This window comes from Giraffa tippelskirchi, chromosome 5, assembly GCF_054371585.1.
Source record: "Giraffa tippelskirchi isolate mGirTip1 chromosome 5, T2T-mGirTip1v1.2.pri, whole genome shotgun sequence".
NCBI lineage: Eukaryota > Metazoa > Chordata > Mammalia > Artiodactyla > Giraffidae > Giraffa > Giraffa tippelskirchi.
Genome location: NC_137279.1, coordinates 131,632,741 through 131,651,253, shown reverse-complemented (window position 1 = coordinate 131,651,253; position 18,513 = coordinate 131,632,741). Strand labels below are relative to the sequence as shown.

At 42.9% G+C, this 18,513-nt stretch overlaps 1 protein-coding gene across 18 annotated transcripts; it reads right to left on the bottom strand.

Annotated features, from left to right (window-relative positions):
* Nucleotides 1–1,101: 1,101 nt before the first annotated feature.
* On the bottom strand, nt 1,102–18,150 carry LOC145507955 (uncharacterized). Of its 18 annotated transcripts, none has more exons than XM_081495482.1 (17): nt 18,035–18,150; nt 12,672–13,702; nt 12,238–12,322; nt 11,711–11,901; nt 9,554–9,602; nt 8,824–8,982; nt 8,279–8,466; nt 6,762–6,846; nt 6,265–6,420; nt 5,733–5,891; nt 5,206–5,384; nt 4,445–4,670; nt 4,094–4,243; nt 3,326–3,484; nt 2,812–2,970; nt 2,273–2,460; nt 1,102–1,317 (listed from the first exon to the last, which is right to left on the bottom strand). In XM_081495482.1, exons 3-17 carry the CDS (start codon nt 12,281–12,283, stop codon nt 1,261–1,263), a joined length of 2,151 nt encoding a protein of 716 aa, XP_081351608.1. In that variant the 5' UTR covers nt 12,284–12,322; nt 12,672–13,702; nt 18,035–18,150; the 3' UTR covers nt 1,102–1,260. The 18 variants fall into 18 exon arrangements, with proteins under 18 accessions (XP_081351608.1, XP_081351614.1, XP_081351605.1 ...); XM_081495488.1 differs by having other exon boundaries at nt 11,711–11,895; XM_081495479.1 differs by having other exon boundaries at nt 2,273–2,463; nt 12,672–13,623.
* Nucleotides 18,151–18,513: the final 363 nt, after the last annotated feature.

Here is an 18,513-nt window from a genome sequence, read left to right as displayed (position 1 = left end):
TCTGAGTAGAAATAAAAATAATTACAAGAGATTTTGATACTGACAGTATTTTCTTTTTTTTTTTTCTTTTTAAAATTAATGTTTATTTTATATTGGGCTTTCCTCATGGCTCAGACAGTAAAGAATCCACCTGCAATGTAGGAGACCTGGGTTCAATCCCTGGGTCAGGAAGATCCCCTGGAGAAGGGAATGGCAACTCACTCCAGTATTCTTGCCTGAGAAATCCCATGGACAGAGAAGCCTGGCAGGCTACAGTCCATGGGGTTGCAAAGAGTCAGGCATGACTGAGTGAATAACACTTTCACTTTTCTTTATTTTGGAGTATAGTTGATTTACAATGTTGTATTAGTTTCAGGTATACAGTAAAGGAATTCAGTTATACATATATGCAGATCTGTTCTTTTTCAGATTCTTTTCCTAAATAGGTCACTACAGAATGTTGAGTAAAATTTCCTGTGTTATACAATAGGTCCTTGTTGATCATCTATTTTGTATATAGCAGTGTGTATATGTTAGTCCCAAATTCCTAATTTATCCCTCCCCCACTTTTCCCTTTGGTAACCATAAGTGTCTGCCTTGATGGCACACTGTTCTAATGTTTGCAGTTCTATAAACTTCATTTATAGAAGAAATTATGGCTGAAAACTTCCCAAACCCTATGCCCCTTCTGAATTTTCATGGCTTTTTAATATGTTTGACCAGCTCAATTTAAAATTTACAATCAGTTTTTGTGAAATTTTAACTCAAAACACATAAAATTCACTGGTGAAGTAACACAATTGTTTTGTATAAGAAATTAGTCCTTTCCTCTCAAGAAAACAGTATACACCTTCATTTGTATAATTATTCATATGTGACTTTCGAAGCTTTACTTAATAAAATTTTGCTTTTTTTCAAGATATTACAAATTTGACCTTCTCTTTGTCTTCTACTCAGTTGTTTCCATTGCCACTTAAAATAACGATCCAGCCACACTAATTCTTTCCTTTGTGGGCCAGGAATTGATGTTCTATAGTAGATGATTTTTCTATTTTTTATATTAAAACTTTAATGATAAAAGAAAAAGCGCATCCACAAATAAAAATAATCCAGGTCAAAAAAGCACTTATGAAAACTTTTAATATTACCAGAATTTAAAAGAAACAAACAAAAAATCTGAGTAATTAGTGACCACACACGTTTTATCTCCTCCCAAACTGAGACTAAAACAGAAGGCTGTGAAGTATTTTCTTTGTCATTATCTTCCTGTGTCTGTGAAGTTCAGTCCTTTTCAGTGTTTTCCTCATTATCCTTGTCATTATCATTGTTCATTGCAGCCTAAAAAATGTATGACGTGTTAGTAAACAGAACCCTTTTCAAAATCTCAATATTTCAAAAACAAGGTTTGCCATTAACAGTTTATTTTCTTTTAAAGAGTTCTTTCTTAAAGGATCATGAGAAGTAATTATTCTCCTCAGAAACATCTCCCGGTTTAGGCTTGGATGGTGAGAGGATGCATAGCACACACTTACTCATACCCATCGCTGGGGTTTCCCTACAGTCCTAACCAGGCATGAGGACGACTGTTATAAGACATTTCAGCCACGTTTATGCTATTTGGGGGAGGGCCTTCCTTGTGAATGGCACGAATTCTCTTCATATCTTAGAAATACTGAGAACTCCTAAGCTGATCGAGAAAACTGATATAAACAATTCCAGATGGGAGAAGACAGAACTTCTCTTCTACTGAAGGCTGACTCTGGCAGTTTAAACTCACCTGGAGACAGCTGCAGCCAATTTAGGAGCTGGCAGTTGCCCATGTTTCTAAGTCTGTGCATATTCAAACACTTTAGGTTAGCAAGGATCTATATTAGGGTCTTTGGATGTAGTAGCAGCCTGAAAACTGGCAGGAAGCTTAGTAAAGTGAACCAACATCTGCTTCTGAGAACATCCACCTGACAACCCTGGGAACCCCACTTAATACTGGCTCCAGGAAAATTCCAGAGATCAACCAGGAATCCCTCAAAATAGCAGCACAGGCCCTGGGAAAGTTGTCTATAGTCTATAAATCCTTGAAAGTATCAAGGTCTTCCTGGACTCTTGACAAACTCACTATGAACAGAACTCAAGCGTCCAGACATAAACCATTAAAATCCCAGGGTTTCTAGTGAATCTAAAGCAGTAAAGAATCATAGTGCTTCTCGCTACAACTTTGCTTTAATTTTCACCCATCCCTTCCTGAGGTTCCAGGGCTCTGTTCCACAGTCACTGCCCAGACCCAGACCAGACTCACCTCCAGCATCTCAATCCTCTCATTCATCTTTCTCAGAGAGTTGTCTCTTTTTCTCATCTCTTCTGTCATTTGGACTCTAAATGCCTCAAAGGATCTTTCTTGGTCCTCAAACTTTAGTTGCAACTCTTTAAGCTTTTGCTCTAAAAGCTTCTTTTTCCTCTCAGCAGCCTCTCTTTTGGCCTGCTCTTCTGCTCCAGGAAAATTATACACAGGGAAGAAAACAACAGTCAGAGGTACAATCCCCAGTCCCCAACCTGCCACTTTCTCAGTGACCATACTTTCTTGAAAAAAGCAGATGGACATGTCTGAATTCACCTGTGACCAAACATCAAGGGCAGGTGTGAGAGTGTGCTAGGACAGGTGCTGAAAAGCTGGGTGGACTCACAACCATAACTGGCCTGTTGTTTTCATAGGTAGTAAAGTGTGTTCAGAGAAGGAAAAGAAGGGTCCTGCTTCTGGAAGTTCCTCCAGTCAGAGTTCTCAGAGAACACTGCAGGATACTCCCCACCCCACTGTGAAATGAGCTATCACCCCAGTACCTGCTGAGGCCTTTTCACTTTCTCTCATCTCCTCTGTCATTTCAGCTCTTAATCTCTGAAAGACTTTTTCTTGGTCCTCCAAATTTTGTTGCAATTCTTTAACCTGTTTTTCAAGAGACTCCTTTTCCCTCTCAGTGGCCGCTCTTTTGATCTGCTCTTCTGCTCCAGGAAGAGTTTAGAGAAGGAAGGAAACAACAGTCAGACCTGAGAGCTACAACCCCCAACCCCCAACCCTCCACATCCTCAGTAACCAAACCATCCTGAAGAAGCAGGTAGACATTTCCACTTGTGCCTGTGACCACACATCAAGGGCACATTTGCAAACATGCTAGGGAAGGTACAAACTGGCTGGAGGCATCCACACCCACAACTCTCCTTGGTATTTTCAGATGAAGCACAGTATGTTCACAGAAGGAAATGAGGCTTCTCATTTCAGTAAGTTCTTTCTGTCAGAGTCTCAGAGGGCACTGCAGGAACCTCCCCACCCCACTGTGAAATGAGTCCTCCCCTGTACCTGCTAAGGCCTTTTCACTTTCTATCATCTCCTCTGCCATTTCAGCTCTTAATCGCTGGAAAATTCTTTCTTGGTCCTCCAAATATTGCTGCAACTCTTTAATCTGTTTTTCAAGAGACTCCTTTTCCCTCTCAGTGGCCTCTCTTTTGATCTGTTCTTCTGCTCCAGGAAGAGTTTAGAGAAGGAAGGAAAAAACAGTCAGACCAGAGAGCTACAACCCCCCAAATCCCAACCCTCCATATCCTCAGGGACCAAACTGTCCTGAAGAAGTGGGTAGACATGTCCACATACACCTGCTGCTGCTGCTGCTAAGTCGCTTCAGTCGTGTCCGACTCTGTGCGACCCCATAGATGGCAGCCCACCAGGCTCCTCTGTCCCTGGGATTCTCCAGGCAAGAAGACTGGAGTGGGTTGTCATTTCCTTTTCCAATGCATGCATGCATGCTAAGTCACTGCAGTCATATCTGACTCTGTGCAACCCTATGGACGGCAGCCCACCAGGCTCCTCTGTCCACGGGATTCTCTAGGCAAGAATATTGGAGTGGGGTGCCATTTCCTCCTCCACACCACATACACCCTGGAACATGCTAAGAAAGGCCCTGACTGGCAGGCTGGACCTACAACCACAACCCTGTTATTTTCAGATGAAGCAGTGTGTGTTCACAGGAGGTGAGGAAGCTCCCTGTTTCAGGAAGTTCCTCCTGTCAGAGTCTCAGAGGGCACTGCAGGAACATCCCCACCCCGCTGTGAAATGAGCCCTCCTCTGCACCTGCTGAGGCTTTCTTTCTTTCATTCAATTCCTCTGTCATTTTGACTCTTGATATTTCAAAGATTCTTTCTTGGTTCTCCGATTTTTGCTGCAGTTCTTTAACCAGAGGCTCATTTTCCCGTTCATCTGCCTCTCTTTCGGCCTGCTCTTCTGCTCCAGGAAGATTTTAGAAAGGGAAGAGAACAACAGTCAACCCTGAGAGGTACAGCCCTCCACTCTGTCAGTGACCAAACTGTCATGTAAAAGGAGATGGACATGTCTAAATACACCTGTGAGCACACACAAGGGCAGGTTTGGGAATCTTCTAGGAAAGGCCCTGACTGAGTGACTGGACCGACAACCACAATTCACCTTGTTTTTTCAGATGCAGATGCAGCAGAGGGCATTCCCTGAAGGAGAGCTCCCAGCTTATGGAATTTCCACCTGTTAGAGTCTGAGAGGGCACTGCAGTAACCTCCCCACTCCACTGTGAGCTGAGCTCTCCTCTCTTCCTGCTAGGTTTCTTTCCTGCTTCACAAAGGAGCTCACCCTTCTCCATGTAGTGCGCCTCTAGTTTTTCTGGTAACCTCAGTAAGTGCTGGAGATCAGAAAGAGACAAAGACATGTTAGGCAGGTCTAACCTGTGCTGAACTTTCACTGAAATATTCTGAGAAATGAACTCCTCTGAGTAACTTGCCTCTGTTGCTTCACATTTTTCATAGGCTGTATTTTACCGCTTGCAACCCTTCTGGTAACATTTGACCTCGGATAATATGTACAAATTTTCAAATTTTACACTACACTCTTCTTCCAGGAACATTCCACAAAGCACATTCCCCAAGTGAAATCACTGTACATATTTTGGTAAATTTGTATCAATGATATTACATATTTTTAACTTTGAAATTTAAGCTTTGTGAATTATTACTCAATAAAACTGTGTAAGAACTTGAAACTTGAAGTTTAACTTAAATTGTTAAAAATCTTGTTTAAAACTCAGGGCTTCCAATGAATTAGAAGCAGTGAAGAACAATAGTGCTTCTCTCTATGACTTTGGTTTATTTTTCACCCATCCCTTCCTGAGAGTTCAGGCTTTGTTCCAAAGTCACTGTCCAGACCCAGACCAGACATACTTCTAGTTTCTGAATCTTCTCATCCATCTTTCTCAGAAGCTTGTCTTTTTCTTTCATCTCCTTTGTGAGTTTGACTCTAAATCTCTTGAAGGTTCTTTCTTGGTCCTCCAACTTTTGCTGCCATTCTTTAATCTTTTGCTTAAGAAGCTTCTTTTCAATCTTCCATTGGACCAGCATTTCTGCTCCCAGAAGATTTTAGAGAGAGAAGAAAACAACAGTCAGCACTGAGAGCTACAAGCCCACAACCAATAACCCTTGCTTTCTGAGTAACCAAACTGTCTGGGCAAAGCAGATGGACATGTCTAAATTCACCTGTGGCCACATATAAGGGCAGGTGCCAGAATGTGCTAGAAAAGGGGATGACTGGTTGGACCTCTAACCACAACTTGCCTTGTTATTTTCAGATGTAGCAGAATGTGTTCACAAAAGGATAGGAAGCTCCTATTTCTGGAAGTTCCTCCTGTCTGAGTCATAGAAGGCACTGCAGGAATCTCCCCACCCTACCATGAGCTGAGTCCACCCTATACCTGCTGAGGTCTTTTCTCTTTCTCTTTGCTTCTCTGTCGTTTCGACTCTGAATTCCTCAGAGACCCTTTCTTGGTCCTCTAGCTGTTCCTGCAGCTCTTTAACCTTTTCCTCAAGAAGTTCTTCTTCCCTCTCAGCTGCCTCTCTCTTGGCACGCTCTTCTGTTCCAGGAAGATGTTAGAGTGATGAGGAAACAACAGTCAGATCTGAGAGTTAACAACCCTTCACAAACCACCTGCCTCCCCCCACAACCGTCCAATTTATCAGTGATCAAACTGTCGTGAAAAAGCAGATGGAAATGTCTGGATTCACCAGTGTTCACACACCAAGGGCAGGGTGGGGAATCTCTTAGGAAAACCCCTGACTGGCAGGCTGGACCTTACAGCCACAACCAGCATTGTTATTTTCTGATATAACAGAGTATGTTCACACAGGGCAGGAAGCTCCCTGCTTCTAGAAGTCCCTCCCATCAGACTTCTAAAGGGCACTGCAGGAACCTCCCAACCCCATTGTGTGCTGAGCCCATTCGTGTACCTGCTAAAATCTCTTGCTTCTTTCTTGTTTTGTCTATCATTTTGCATAAAAATTCTTCGAAGTCTTTTTTTTGGTCCTCCACCTTTTGACTTATCTCCTTATACTTTTGCTCAAGAAGCTCCTTTTCCTTCTCAGATGGCTCTCCTTCAGTGCATTCTGCTCATCCAAGAAGATTTCAGAGAGGCAAGAAAACAACAGTCAGCCCTGAGAGGTACAACCTCCTCCACCCACTAAACCTTCACTTTCCCAGTGACCAAACTGTTGTGAAAAAGGGAGATGGCCATGGCTATATTCACCTGTGACTACATATCAAGGGCCGGTTTAGGAATGCACAGATTTGGGAATGACTGGTTGGCTGGACCTAAAACCACAAGCTATCTTATTTTCAGATGAAGCAGAGCATGCTCACAGAAGTTCCAGAAGCTCATCCTGTCAGAGTTCTCAGAGGGCACTGCAGGAACCTCCCCATCCACGGTGAGCAGAGCCCTCCTCCATACCTGCTAAGGTCTTGGCTGCATCACAAAGGAGCTCATCTGTCTTCTTGGAGCATTCTCCTAGCTCATCCTTTATCATCCCCAAGATCTGGAGACACAGAGTGGCGGACATGTCAGGCCAGTCAAACCTGAACTCCCCATTGATATATTCTGAGAAAAGAACTATTCTCAATAACATTACCTGGTTGTGTTCAACTGCCTACAAGTTTCCAAAACCCTGCCTACCTCACTAACTGTCCAGCCTCCTCTGCTAGTGTTGCTTCCACCATCCATGAAGGTTCCACTAGTCAGAAAAATGTGCAGTTTTACAAAGACATAACCTTGGTCCCCTTCATATTTTCTGTATGCTGTTTTTCCTGCTTCTGGCTCTTCAGATAACATTCTACCATAGATAACATGTACAAATTTTTCAAAATTTACATCACATACCTTTCTGGGAAGATTCACTAAACCACCTTCCCTGTATGAAATCACTGTATTTTTATGTGCATAAATTTGTATCAGTTATACATGTACATTTAATAAATATAATTGTACATTTAAATGCCTGAAATTTATGGCTTCTGAATTACACCTCAATGAAACTGTTTAAATAAACTTGAATCTCTGCATCTCAGAAAAAAAGTGCTGAAATACTCTAAAATATACTAGTAAGTATCTTTATTCCTTGAGTTTTCCAGGTGAAATGTAGGGGTTTTTAATATAATGTCTATAGCTCCTCACAGCTGTAGCTTCCTCAGATTCTATCTATACGGTATGAATAACAGTAATACAACTGAAAGCATAATAAACATAAAGAAAGCTTTGGTAGGAGAAGCTCTGCAAAGGAACTTGAGTTGCTCTAGATGGGAGTGAGTGCACAGTAAAAGTAACAATCTCAAAATAACTTGTCTTTTCTAAGGACAGAAAGAAATTATGCAAGTGTTTAGTCAAGGAGGACATCTGTACTGACATTTCTTCAGAGGTCAGACAGATGTCCGGAGAAAGTGCTTCAGTTTGGAATAGAATATTACAGTCTATTAGAACTCTTTCAGAGAAATCGAGATCCCCTACTATGAATAGCACTAAGTCTGTGGTCAATAAGATGGCCTTTAAGTAGTGAGGGCAATGAGAAGAATCAACTATTAAGAAAAATGATGAGGTACTGCTTCAGTAACTTATCCTGCTTGCATTAAAAATACTCAGAATGTCTACTTGTTAAGCCTGGGAACCCCATTTAATACTGATTCCATGAGATCAACCAGGAATCTCTCAAAACAGCAGCACAAGACTTGGAAAAGTTATGTATATTCTATAAATGTTTAGAGACACCAAGGTCCTCCTGGACTCTTCAAAAACTAACTCTGAACTGAACTCAAATGCCTGGATATAAGCCATTAAAATCTCAGAGCTTCTAGTGAATTGAAAGCAATGAAGGAGAATAGTGCTTCTCTCTGTGACTATGTTTTAATTTCCACCCACCCCTTCTTGAGGTTCCAGTACTTTTTCCACAATCACTGCCCCGACCCATACTAGGTTACCTCCAACATCTCAAACCTCTCATTCATCCTTCTCAGAAGGTCTTCTATTTCTCTCATCTTTGTCAATTTGAGTTTGACTCCCTTCAAGAAGATACTTTTGTCGCCCTCCATCTTTGACTGTAATTCTTTAAGCTTTTGTTCAAGAGGTTCCTTTTCCCTCTCAGTTGCCTCTCCTCTGGCCCACTCTTCTGCTCCAGGAAGGATTTAGAGGAGGAAGAAAACAACAGTCAGATCTGAGACCTACACCTTCCAGCACCCAACCCTCCTTTCTCAGTGACCAAACTGTACAAGAAGCAGGTGGACATGTAAAACATTTCAAGTCACTTGTGACCACACATCAAGGGCGGTCTGGGGAGTGTGCTAGGAAAGGCCCTAGCAGCCTGGTTGGACTTACATCATCTTACCCTGTTGTTTTCAGATATAGCTTAGAGTATGTTAAGAGAAGGAGAAGAGGGTCTCTGCTTTTGGAAATTCCTCATGTAGCAGTCTCACAGGGCACTGCAAGAACCTCCCCACCCCACTGTGAGCAGAACTCTCCCCTGTACCTGCTGAGGTCTTCTCTCTTTCTCTTATCTCCTTTCTCATTCTGGCTCTTAATCTCTCCGAAACTCTCTTTTGGTTCTCCAACTTTCGCTGCAGCTCTTCAACCTTTCGCTCAGAAGGGTCTTTTTCCCTCTCACTTGCCTCTCTTTTGATCTGCTCCTCTGTTCCAGGAAGATTTTTAGAGAGGAAAGGAAATGACAGTCAACTCCGAGAGCTTCAACCTCTCATCCCCCAAATCTCCACATTCAGTGACCAAACTGTCTGAAAAAAGCAGATGGACATGTTTGAATTCACCTGTGACCACACATAAGGGCAGGTGTGAAAACATGCTAGGAAAGGCCATGACTGGCTGGCTAGACCTACAACCACAACTCTCCTTGTTATTTCAGATGTAGCAGAGTGAGTTCACAAGAGGTGAGGAAGCTCCTCCTTCTGGAAGTTCTCCTGTCAGAGTCTCAGAGGGCACTGCAGGAACCTCCCCTCTCTACTGTGAGGGGAGCCCACCCTGTACCTGCTGAGGTCTTTTCGGAATCATGAAGGAACTCACCTTTCTTTTTTTCAAATTTTTATCAACATTTTGTTATTTTTTTTTAATTGGAAGAAAATTGCTTTAGAATGTTGTGTTGGTTTCTGCCATACAACATGACTCGGTCATAATTATATATATACATATATATACACATATACATGTACATATATCCACTCTTTCTTGAGCCTCTCTCCACTCCTCACCTTTCTTCATGTAGTATTCCTCTTGTTCTTCCCTTATCTTTCTTAAGATCTGGAGACACAAAGGAGCAAAGACATGTCAGGCAGGTCAAACTTGAACTTCCACTAAAACATTCTGAGAAATGAACTGCTTCAAGCAACACTTCCTGGTTGCTTCTCACTGCCTACAGGTAAATTTTCCAGATCCCACCTACCTCACTACCCTTGCAGCCTCCTCACCATGTTGCTTCCCCCTCAACATGCTAGCTTCTACCCATCAGAAGAATGTGCAGTTTTATAAATATGCAAACTTGGGGACTTTTATATTTTTCATATGCTGTTTTTTCTGCTTTTGACTCTTCTGATAAGATCCCACCTTGAATAAGATGTGCCAGTTTTTCAAAATTTACATCATATGTCTCTTTCAGGAAGATTTCGGAGAACACCTTCCCCATATGAAATCAGTGTACATTCACATGAGTAATTTGTATCAATCATGTATTTTTAATACATGAAATTTACATTGAAGTTTTTTAATTATCTCTCAATAAAACTGTTTAAGAAAACTTGAATTACTCCATCTGGGAAAATAGTCTCTTTATGGTTACTAGTAAGTGTCAACTCCTTGAGCCATGTTTGCAAGATGTTTAATTTACATTAAATAATCTCTATGGTTCCTTGCAGTTGTAGCATCCTAAGATTCTATCTACAGGATACAGTTAACAGTAATACAACTAAAAGCAAAGTAAAGATGAAGAATGATCTGGTACGAGAATCTTCCCAGAGGAACTTGGTTTACTGTGACCATAGAGAATGTACAGAAAAAGCAACAAGCTAAAAATAAGCTAAGTGTGTTCCAAATAGATAAGGAAACTTTGGGCATGTTCTGTCAAGGACATCTGAGTGTCTTTGCTCTGCTTCAGAGGTCAGACAGATTTCCAGAAAAAGTGCCAGAGTTTGGAACAGGAGGAGATCACTTGGAGTAATATAGTGATTTGGACTCTCTTAAAGGAATCAAGATTCTGCTACTATGATGGTGGTTTAGTCACTAAGTTGTGTCCAACTCTTGCAAACCCATGGATTGTATGGACCACCAGGCTCCCCTGTCCATGGGATTTCCCAGGCAAGAACACTGGAGTGGGTTATCTTCCCAACCCAGGGGTTGAATCCAAGTCTCCTGCATTGCAAGTGGATTATTTACCACTGAGCCTTCAGGGTTTGAATGGTAGTAAATCTGTAGCCAATAAGATGGTGTTAAGGTAGAGTGGGTGACATGAAGAATCAACTATTAAGACAAATTACATGTACTGCTCCAGTAACATCTCCTGCACATAGTAGATACACTTAGAATAGCCACCTGATAGCCCTGGGAATCCTATATAATACTGAATCCATGAGATCATCCAGAAATCCCTCAAAACAGCAACACAAGCTCTGGGAAAGTTATTTATTTATTTATTTTTAATTAAATTTATTTATTTTAATTGGAGGCTAATTACAGTATTGTGGTGGTTTTTGCCATACACTGACATGAATCAGCCATGGGTGTACCTGTGTCCCCCATCCTGAACTCTCCTCGCATCTCCCTCCCCATCCCATCCCTCAGTGTTGTCCCAGTGCACTGGCTTTGAGTGCCCTGTTTCATGCATCGAACTTGGACTGGTGATCTATTTCACATATGGTAATATACATGTTTCAATGCTATTCTCTCAAATCATGGGAAAGTTATTTATAAATGCTTGGAGGTTCCAAGGTCCTTCTGGAATCTTCAGAAACTCACTGTGATCAGAACCCAAATGCTTGGATTTAAGCCATTAAAAGGGCTTCCCTGGTGGCTCAATGGTAAAGAATCCACCTGCCAATGGAGGAGACACAGGTTTGATCCCCGGGTTGGGAAGATCCCCTGGAGAAGGAAATGACAACCCACTCCAGTATTCTTGCCTGGAGAATTCCATGGACAGAGGAGCCTGGCAGGCTACATACAGTCCAGGGGGTTGCAAGGAGTCAGACACAATTTAGCAACTAAATAACAAACCATTAAAAACTCAGAGCTTCTAATGAATCAAAAGCAGTCAAGGACCATGGTGCTTCTCTCCATGACATTGCTTTAATTTCCACCCATCCCTTCCTGGAGTTTGAGGACTCTTTCTATCATCACTGCCCAGACCCACACCAAATTACCTCCAGCCTCTGAATCCTCTCGCTCATCTTTCTCAGAAAGTTGTTTCTTTCTCTCATCTCGGCTATGATTTTGACTCTAAATATCTGGAAGGCTCCTGCTTGGTTCTCTAATATTTGTAGCAGCCCTTTAACCTTTTGATCAAGAGAATCCTTTTTCTTCTTAGTTGCTTCATTTTTGTACTGCTCTGGTCCTCCAGGAAGATGTTAGAGAGGGGAGAAAACAAAAGTCAGTCCTGAGAGCTACAACCTCTCATCCCTCAAACCTCCACCTTCTCAGTGACCCAACTGTCTTGAAAAAGCAAATGGACATGTCTGACTTCACCTGTGACTGTACATCAAGGGCAGGTTTGAGAATGCGCTAGGAAAGATTCTGACTGGCTGCCTGGACCTACAACCACAACTCTCCTTGTTATTGTGAGATGAAACAGAGTGTGTTCATAGAAGAAGGTCCCTACTTCTGGAAGTTCCTCCTGTCAGAGTCTCAGGGGCCACTGCAGCAGAACTATGAGCAGAACCCTCCCCTGTACCTGCTGAGGTCTTTTCTGTATCATGAAGGATCCCATCTTTATTCATGCCGCTTTCTTCTAATTCTTCTTTTATCTTCTTTTAGCTCTGGAGATAGAAAGAGGCAAAGACATGTCAAGCAGGTCATACCTAGAATTCCATTAAAGTAGTCTGACAAGTGAACTGTTCTGAATAACATTCTCTGGTTGCTTCCAACTACCCACGAATGCAATTTCCAAGATTCTGCCTACCTTGCTACCCCTGCGCCTCGTTGCCCGTGTTGCCTCCCCTCAACTCCACCAAACCACGTGCTAGCTTCCACCAGTCAGAAGAATGTGCAGGTTTACAAATAGGTAACTATAAGCCCTTTCATATTTTTCACAATCTTTTTTTCTGTTTGTGGTTCTTCTGGAGACATCCCACCCTGGATAGAATGCAAAAATATTTCACAACTTACATTCCACACATCTTCCAGGAAGATTTCTGAAAACACCTTCTCCATGTGAAATCACTGTACATTTACAATGGTACATATGTTCAGTTCAGTTCGGTCACTCAGTCGTGTCCAACTCTTTGCGACCCCATGGACAACAGCATGCCAGGCTTCCCTGTCCATCACCAATTACCAGAGCTTACTCAAACTCACGTCCCATTGAGTCAGTGATGCCACCCAACCATCTCATCCTCTGTTGCCCCCTTCTCCTCACGCCTTCAATCTTTCCCAGCCAGCATCAGGGTTTTTTCCAATGAGTCAGTTCTTCGCATCAGGTGACCAAAGCTGTTGGAGTTTCAGCTTCAACATCAGTCCTTCCAATGAATATTCAGGACTGATTTCCTTTAGGATGGACTGGTTGGATCTCCTTGCAGTCCAAGGGACTCTCAAGAATCTTTTCCAACATTATAGTTCAAAAGCATCAATTCTTCAGCATTCAGCTTTCTTTATGGTCCAACTCTCACATCCATACGTGACTACTGGAAAAACCATAGCTTTGACTAGATGGACCTTTGTTGGCAAAGTAATGTCTCTGCTTTTTAATATGCTGTTTAGGCTGGTCATAGCTTTTCTTCCAAGGAGCAAGCGTCTTTTAATTTCATGGCTGCAGTCACCATCTGCAGTGATTTTGGAGCCCAAGAAAATAAAGTCTCTCACTGTTTCCATTGTTTATCAACCCCATCTATTTGCCATGAAGTAATGGGACCGGATGCCATGATCTTAGTTTTCTGAATGTTGAACTTTAAGCCAACTTTTTTACTCTCCTCTTTCACTTTCATCAGGAGGCTTTTTAGTTTTTCTTTGCTTTCTGTCATAAAGGTGGTATAATCTGTATATCTGAGGCTATTGATATTTCTCCCAGCAATCTTGATTCCAGCTTGGGCTTCATCTAGCCCAGCATTTCACATGATGTACTCTACATAGAAGTTAAATAAGCAGGGTGACAATATGCAGCCTTGACATACTCCTTTCCCAATTTGGTACATATGTGTCAACTGTAATGTTAAAAGCATTAAATTTATGGTGTTTGTTTTATACCTCAATAAAGCTGTTTAAGGAAATTTGAATTACTCCCACCTCACAAAAAGAAACTGAAATACTCTAAGACTACTAGTAAGTTTCTAAGCCCCCTGAGTCTTCTGTGTGAAATGTTGGTTTGTATTATGGTTGCTCACAGTGGTAGCATCCTGAGATTTTTCGTATTATGGTTTCTCACAGTTGCAGCATCCTGAAATTCAATATACAGGACATGATCTATAGTAATACCACTAAAAGCAAAGTAAAGAAATATCTGGTAAGAGAATCTTCCCAGAGAAACTTGGGTTACAATGAATGGGAGAGAGTATACAGTAAAAGTAACAAGCTCAAAATAACTTGTGTGTTTATAAGTTTCAGTCAAGGAGGACATCTGAGTTCTGTACTGACTTTGCTTCAGTGGTCAGACAGATTTCCAGAAAAATTGCCTGACTTTGGGAAAGTGTGAGTGTTAGTTGCTCAGTTGTTTCCAACTCTTTGCGATCCCATGGACTGTACACCTCCAGGCTTCTCTGTCCATGTCTTGTCAGTATTCCAGGCAAGAATACTGGAGTGGGTTGCCATTCCCTTCTCCAGGAGATCTTCCCAACCCAGGGATAAAACCCAGGTCTCCCGCATTGCAGGTGGATTCTTTACCATCTGAGCCACCAAGGAAGCCCTGAGCTTGGGAGAGGAGGGCATAAATTGGAGTAATATAATCTATTAGAACACTCTTACTCAAAAGAATCAGAATCTTTCTACTATGAATGGTAGTAAACCTGTGGACAACAATGTGGCTTCAAGGTATCAGAGGAAACATGAAGAGTCAATCATTAAGACAAATTATTGTGTACTGCTTCAATGACTCTGATTTGTCATCTTTGATGGAGTAGTCCATTGTTGTTGTTTCGTCGCTAAGTAGTGTCTGACTCTCTTGTGACCCCCTGGACCGTAGCCTACCAGTCTCTTCTGTCCATGGGATTTTCCAGGCAAGAATACTGGAGTGGGTTGCTATGCCCTCCTCCAGGGGATCTTCCTGACCCAGGGCTTTGAACCCGTGTCTCCTACACTGGAAGACGGGTCCTTTACCACTGAGCAAACAGGGAAGCCTGGAGTACTCCATATCTTATCTGTAGGCCATCTTTGACAGTGCCAGGATCATTTTTGTGGAAACCTCCTTCTGCATAGCTGCTCAGTTTCCACACTAGGACAGAGGTTCTCCAAACAAGGAACCGCCCATTGTTGAAGGCATCCAGGAAGGTCACCACAAACATTCACAGTACTGGATAAGTCAGGAAATTTAGGGGAGCCATGTTATATGATCAATAACTCTGAAACCACAAATTTGTAGATTTGTACAAAACTACAAATCTGAATGATTTTTTTAATCATTTATCGTATCCATGTAGTATTAACATGAATGTGAGCAAACTCCAGGAGATAGGAGACGACAGAGGAGCCTGGTGTGCTACAGTACATGGGGTCGCAAAGAGTCAGGCTCAACTTAGTGACCAAATAACAAGTAGGAAAATCTTCATAAACCACATCTCTTGCTACTAAATTAGTGATTTCCTTTCTATTAATCTTTATGGATCTCCAAGTCACTGCATTTTAAAAATGAAAGTATCTTTTTTCAGGTAACATACTCTGGTGTATTCTGAAAGAAGAACTTCCCAGGAAAACATACTAAAAATAAAACAGAGCAGTGAAGCCAATGCTAAGGGAGGACCTGGGACTAGGGTGACCTTGGGAACACAAACCATGAAATGTTAAGACACAGATTTCATCCATCTCTTCTGTTTCCTGGTCTTAGTTCTTGAGAACGGCTATAGAATTAGTGATAGGGATAGCAAGTTTTCATCAAAATCTGAGATGATTGACAATTCCAGTTTGACATATGACAAACCAATGAAATACAATATCTTTAGAAACATTTATACTAGTCAAGAGATTGAAGGAGTTTGGGTTCCAAAAGGGAAACAGTTTTCGTTTCTTTTCTCTTTTAGAAGTCATCAAAATCCTTTTGGCCACACAGTTTAACAATCACCCTCTGTGTAGGGAAATTGAGTCATCGGAAAATTGGTTTTGTTTTTCCAAATAGAAATGTGGGTCAACATCAAGAAAAAGATGTATGCTAAAAAAAAAAAAAGAAAGAAAAAGGTGTGTGTAATAAACCAATAAAAAGTATATCTTAATTAAAAAGTCAATTAAGAATATCTGTTCTTTAGTGAAGTATAACTGTTCAAAAATAATCCATGTAAAAAGACTCAGAACTGAACTCTTCCCTCAGGAGGGTCTGTACCACTCTTGGACATGTCTACCACAGGACTACATTGAGGAAGAAGAAAGTACTGCTTATTTCCCAGAAGTGCTGAGTTGGTCCTTTCCAATTTTCAGAAAGTATCCAGAAACAAGCAGCCCCATGGGGTGTCAGAGGCAGCTTGGGCCTGAGCAATGGCTTACAACCAAGGCCAGGAGGTAACATGTTTGTTTCCTAACTTCTAAGGGTGTGACTTGGGGTAAAATGAGGCTACCATGTTTAGGCTGCCTATTTGTTTGGGGAGTATCATTTTTTTCCTTATTCAATAAATAAAACCAGCCAGAACTGTCTGAGTCAAGTATGGTCTTGGTCTTCAATCAAAAAAAAAAGTGTAGGCGGTGAATCTAGTGTGGAGCCCTGTTGAGAACCAGTGATGAGTCTCTCAATGCATATACAAGTGAGAAAACTTCAGGTCATGGATGGAGAGAATGTGTCTTTCCCCTAGCCCCTCTCCAAAGAACCAGGAGAAGATCCTAATCTCTCATCTCTCCAGGTAGGGTTCTTTCCACACCATGGGCTGCTGTGCTGGCTATGTAACAGGGTGTGAGGCTGTCAGCTCCCAGGTACCACTGGTGCAAACGGAAAAGCTGAGTTTTCCCAGAATTAAAGCCAGCATCTGAATACTGCAGTCCAGACCATCAAGCTATATTCTCCCTCACCTCTCCATTCCTCACATACCATTTTGAATCCGAAATTAAGAGTTCTGATCTCAAGACTAATTTACATGCAAAAGAAAGTTGACAGATTAACATTTCTTCTCCACAGCTCTTCAGATCAGTGAGTTTCAGAAAAAGCTCCCAGTTGTTAACCACTCATCCTTGCTCTCTTTTTTCCTCCCACTTTTCTGCTGCTCTTTTATGGAAAGGGTTATTTGCTCAGTCTTGTCTGACCTGTAACCCCATGGACTGTAGCCCACCAGGCTCCTCTGTCCCTGGAATTCTCCAAGCAAGAATACTGGAGAGGGTAGCCATTCCTTTCTGCATGGGGATCTTCCCGACTCAGGGAACAAACTCAGGTCTCCTGCGTTGCAGGCAGATTCTTTACCTTCTGAGTCATTTTATAGAAGTTGAAAAGAAACTGAGACATGTTTATCATTCTCACAAAGGGAATAGAACAAGAAACTGAAACAAACTGAAAATAACGTTTGTGTTTTTGTCTTGCTTTGTTTTTGGTAAGGACTACACATTTGGAAACAATGAAGGAGAAAAAATAGGCTTAGACCTTATGGTTTACTTTAAGGGGAAGTGTGAGAATGAATTATTTCACATAAATGCAATTCTGCAGAATTTTTGGAATATTACACATGGTTAATATGTAGTAAGAATTTTTAAAAAATAAACTTGTATGTTGCTGCTGCTGCTGCTAAGTCGCTTCAGTCGTGTCCGACTCTGTGCGACCCCATAGACGGCAGCCCACCAGGCTCCCCCGTCCCTGGGATTCTCCAGGCCGGAAGACTGGAGTGGGTTGCCATTTCCTTCTCCAATGCATGAAAGTGGAAAGTGAAAGTGAAGTCTCTCAGTCATGTCCGACTGTTAGTGACCCCATGGACTGCAGCCTACCAGGCTCCTCCGTATGTTGAGGACCTTCTTTTCTGTTTTTCCACTACCCAGTAGGGTAGTCAGGAGGTGTCTGTGGTGGGAGGAGGAGGAGGGAGCAACCCCACTCAGCATCTCTTTTAGGAGGCGGGGTTTAGTCCCTCAGTTCTAAAAAGGGTCTCAGCCCCCTTTTCCGAAGGTGAGGCGGGGTGGATTCCTTCTCCCAAGCGGGGCTTTTAGGCCGAAGCCCAGGACTGAGTCCCCAGGAGGAGCACCGCATCCAGGGACATGATTCGCAGCCGCACCAGATCCAAAGGAAGACGCAAAGCGGCCCTCACACCCTCCCGCCTAGGCAGCTGGCAGCCTCCCCTCCCGCAGGGTGGGGTCTAAGCCAGGGGATCCACTGTTGTTAGCTAACTGAAATGTGCTTGGAAGGGGAAGTGTAGGAGGAAACTTACTTGGCGCGCCGGGGGTCAAATTCCCAGCTGCCCTGGCTCTTCCCTGGGGCTCCCCTTGAGTCTGGTTCCTCCGAAAACCTGCCCTGCTCTTTAAAAGTTGAAAAGCAGTGAGCAGTGAGCAGCTGGGGACCAGCCAGGAAGCAGGCCACTCCCCGACCTTCACGCCAGTCGGCGGCTCAGGGACCCGAGTGGCTCCTCCCAGCCGCCGGGCAGCAGCGGGTCTGGCGTCTCCCGGGCCGGGCCTCGGAGGGCACGCGACCAGTGCTGGGGCCGGGACAGAGAGTTGGTGCGCCGGGCGGGCGCCAGGCCGGCCTTGGGCCTGGCCGGAGCGGGGGCCCAGCGGCACTGGTGTCGCGGCAGGAGCCAGGGGTGGGCTGTCTCAGCCGCTTGCCAGGCTCTGAGAGCCAGGATGGTGATTTTACAAAGAAGACAGGTTTCCGGGGCGCTGGGCTTGGACTGCCGTGCAGTTAGGAACGGGA

Coding starts and splice junctions, on each gene's coding strand:
- LOC145507955 (XM_081495479.1), bottom strand. CDS start 12,283: ATGAATAAAGATGGGATCCTTCATGATACAGAAAAGACCTCAGCAG. Junction 6,847..8,278: donor AGAGGTTTGAGATGTTGGAG/GTAACCTAGTAT, acceptor CTGTGTCTCCAG/ATCTTGGGGATGATAAAGGA. Junction 5,892..6,264: donor GAAGCAAGAGATTTTAGCAG/GTACACGAATGG, acceptor TTCCTGGAACAG/AAGAGCGTGCCAAGAGAGAG.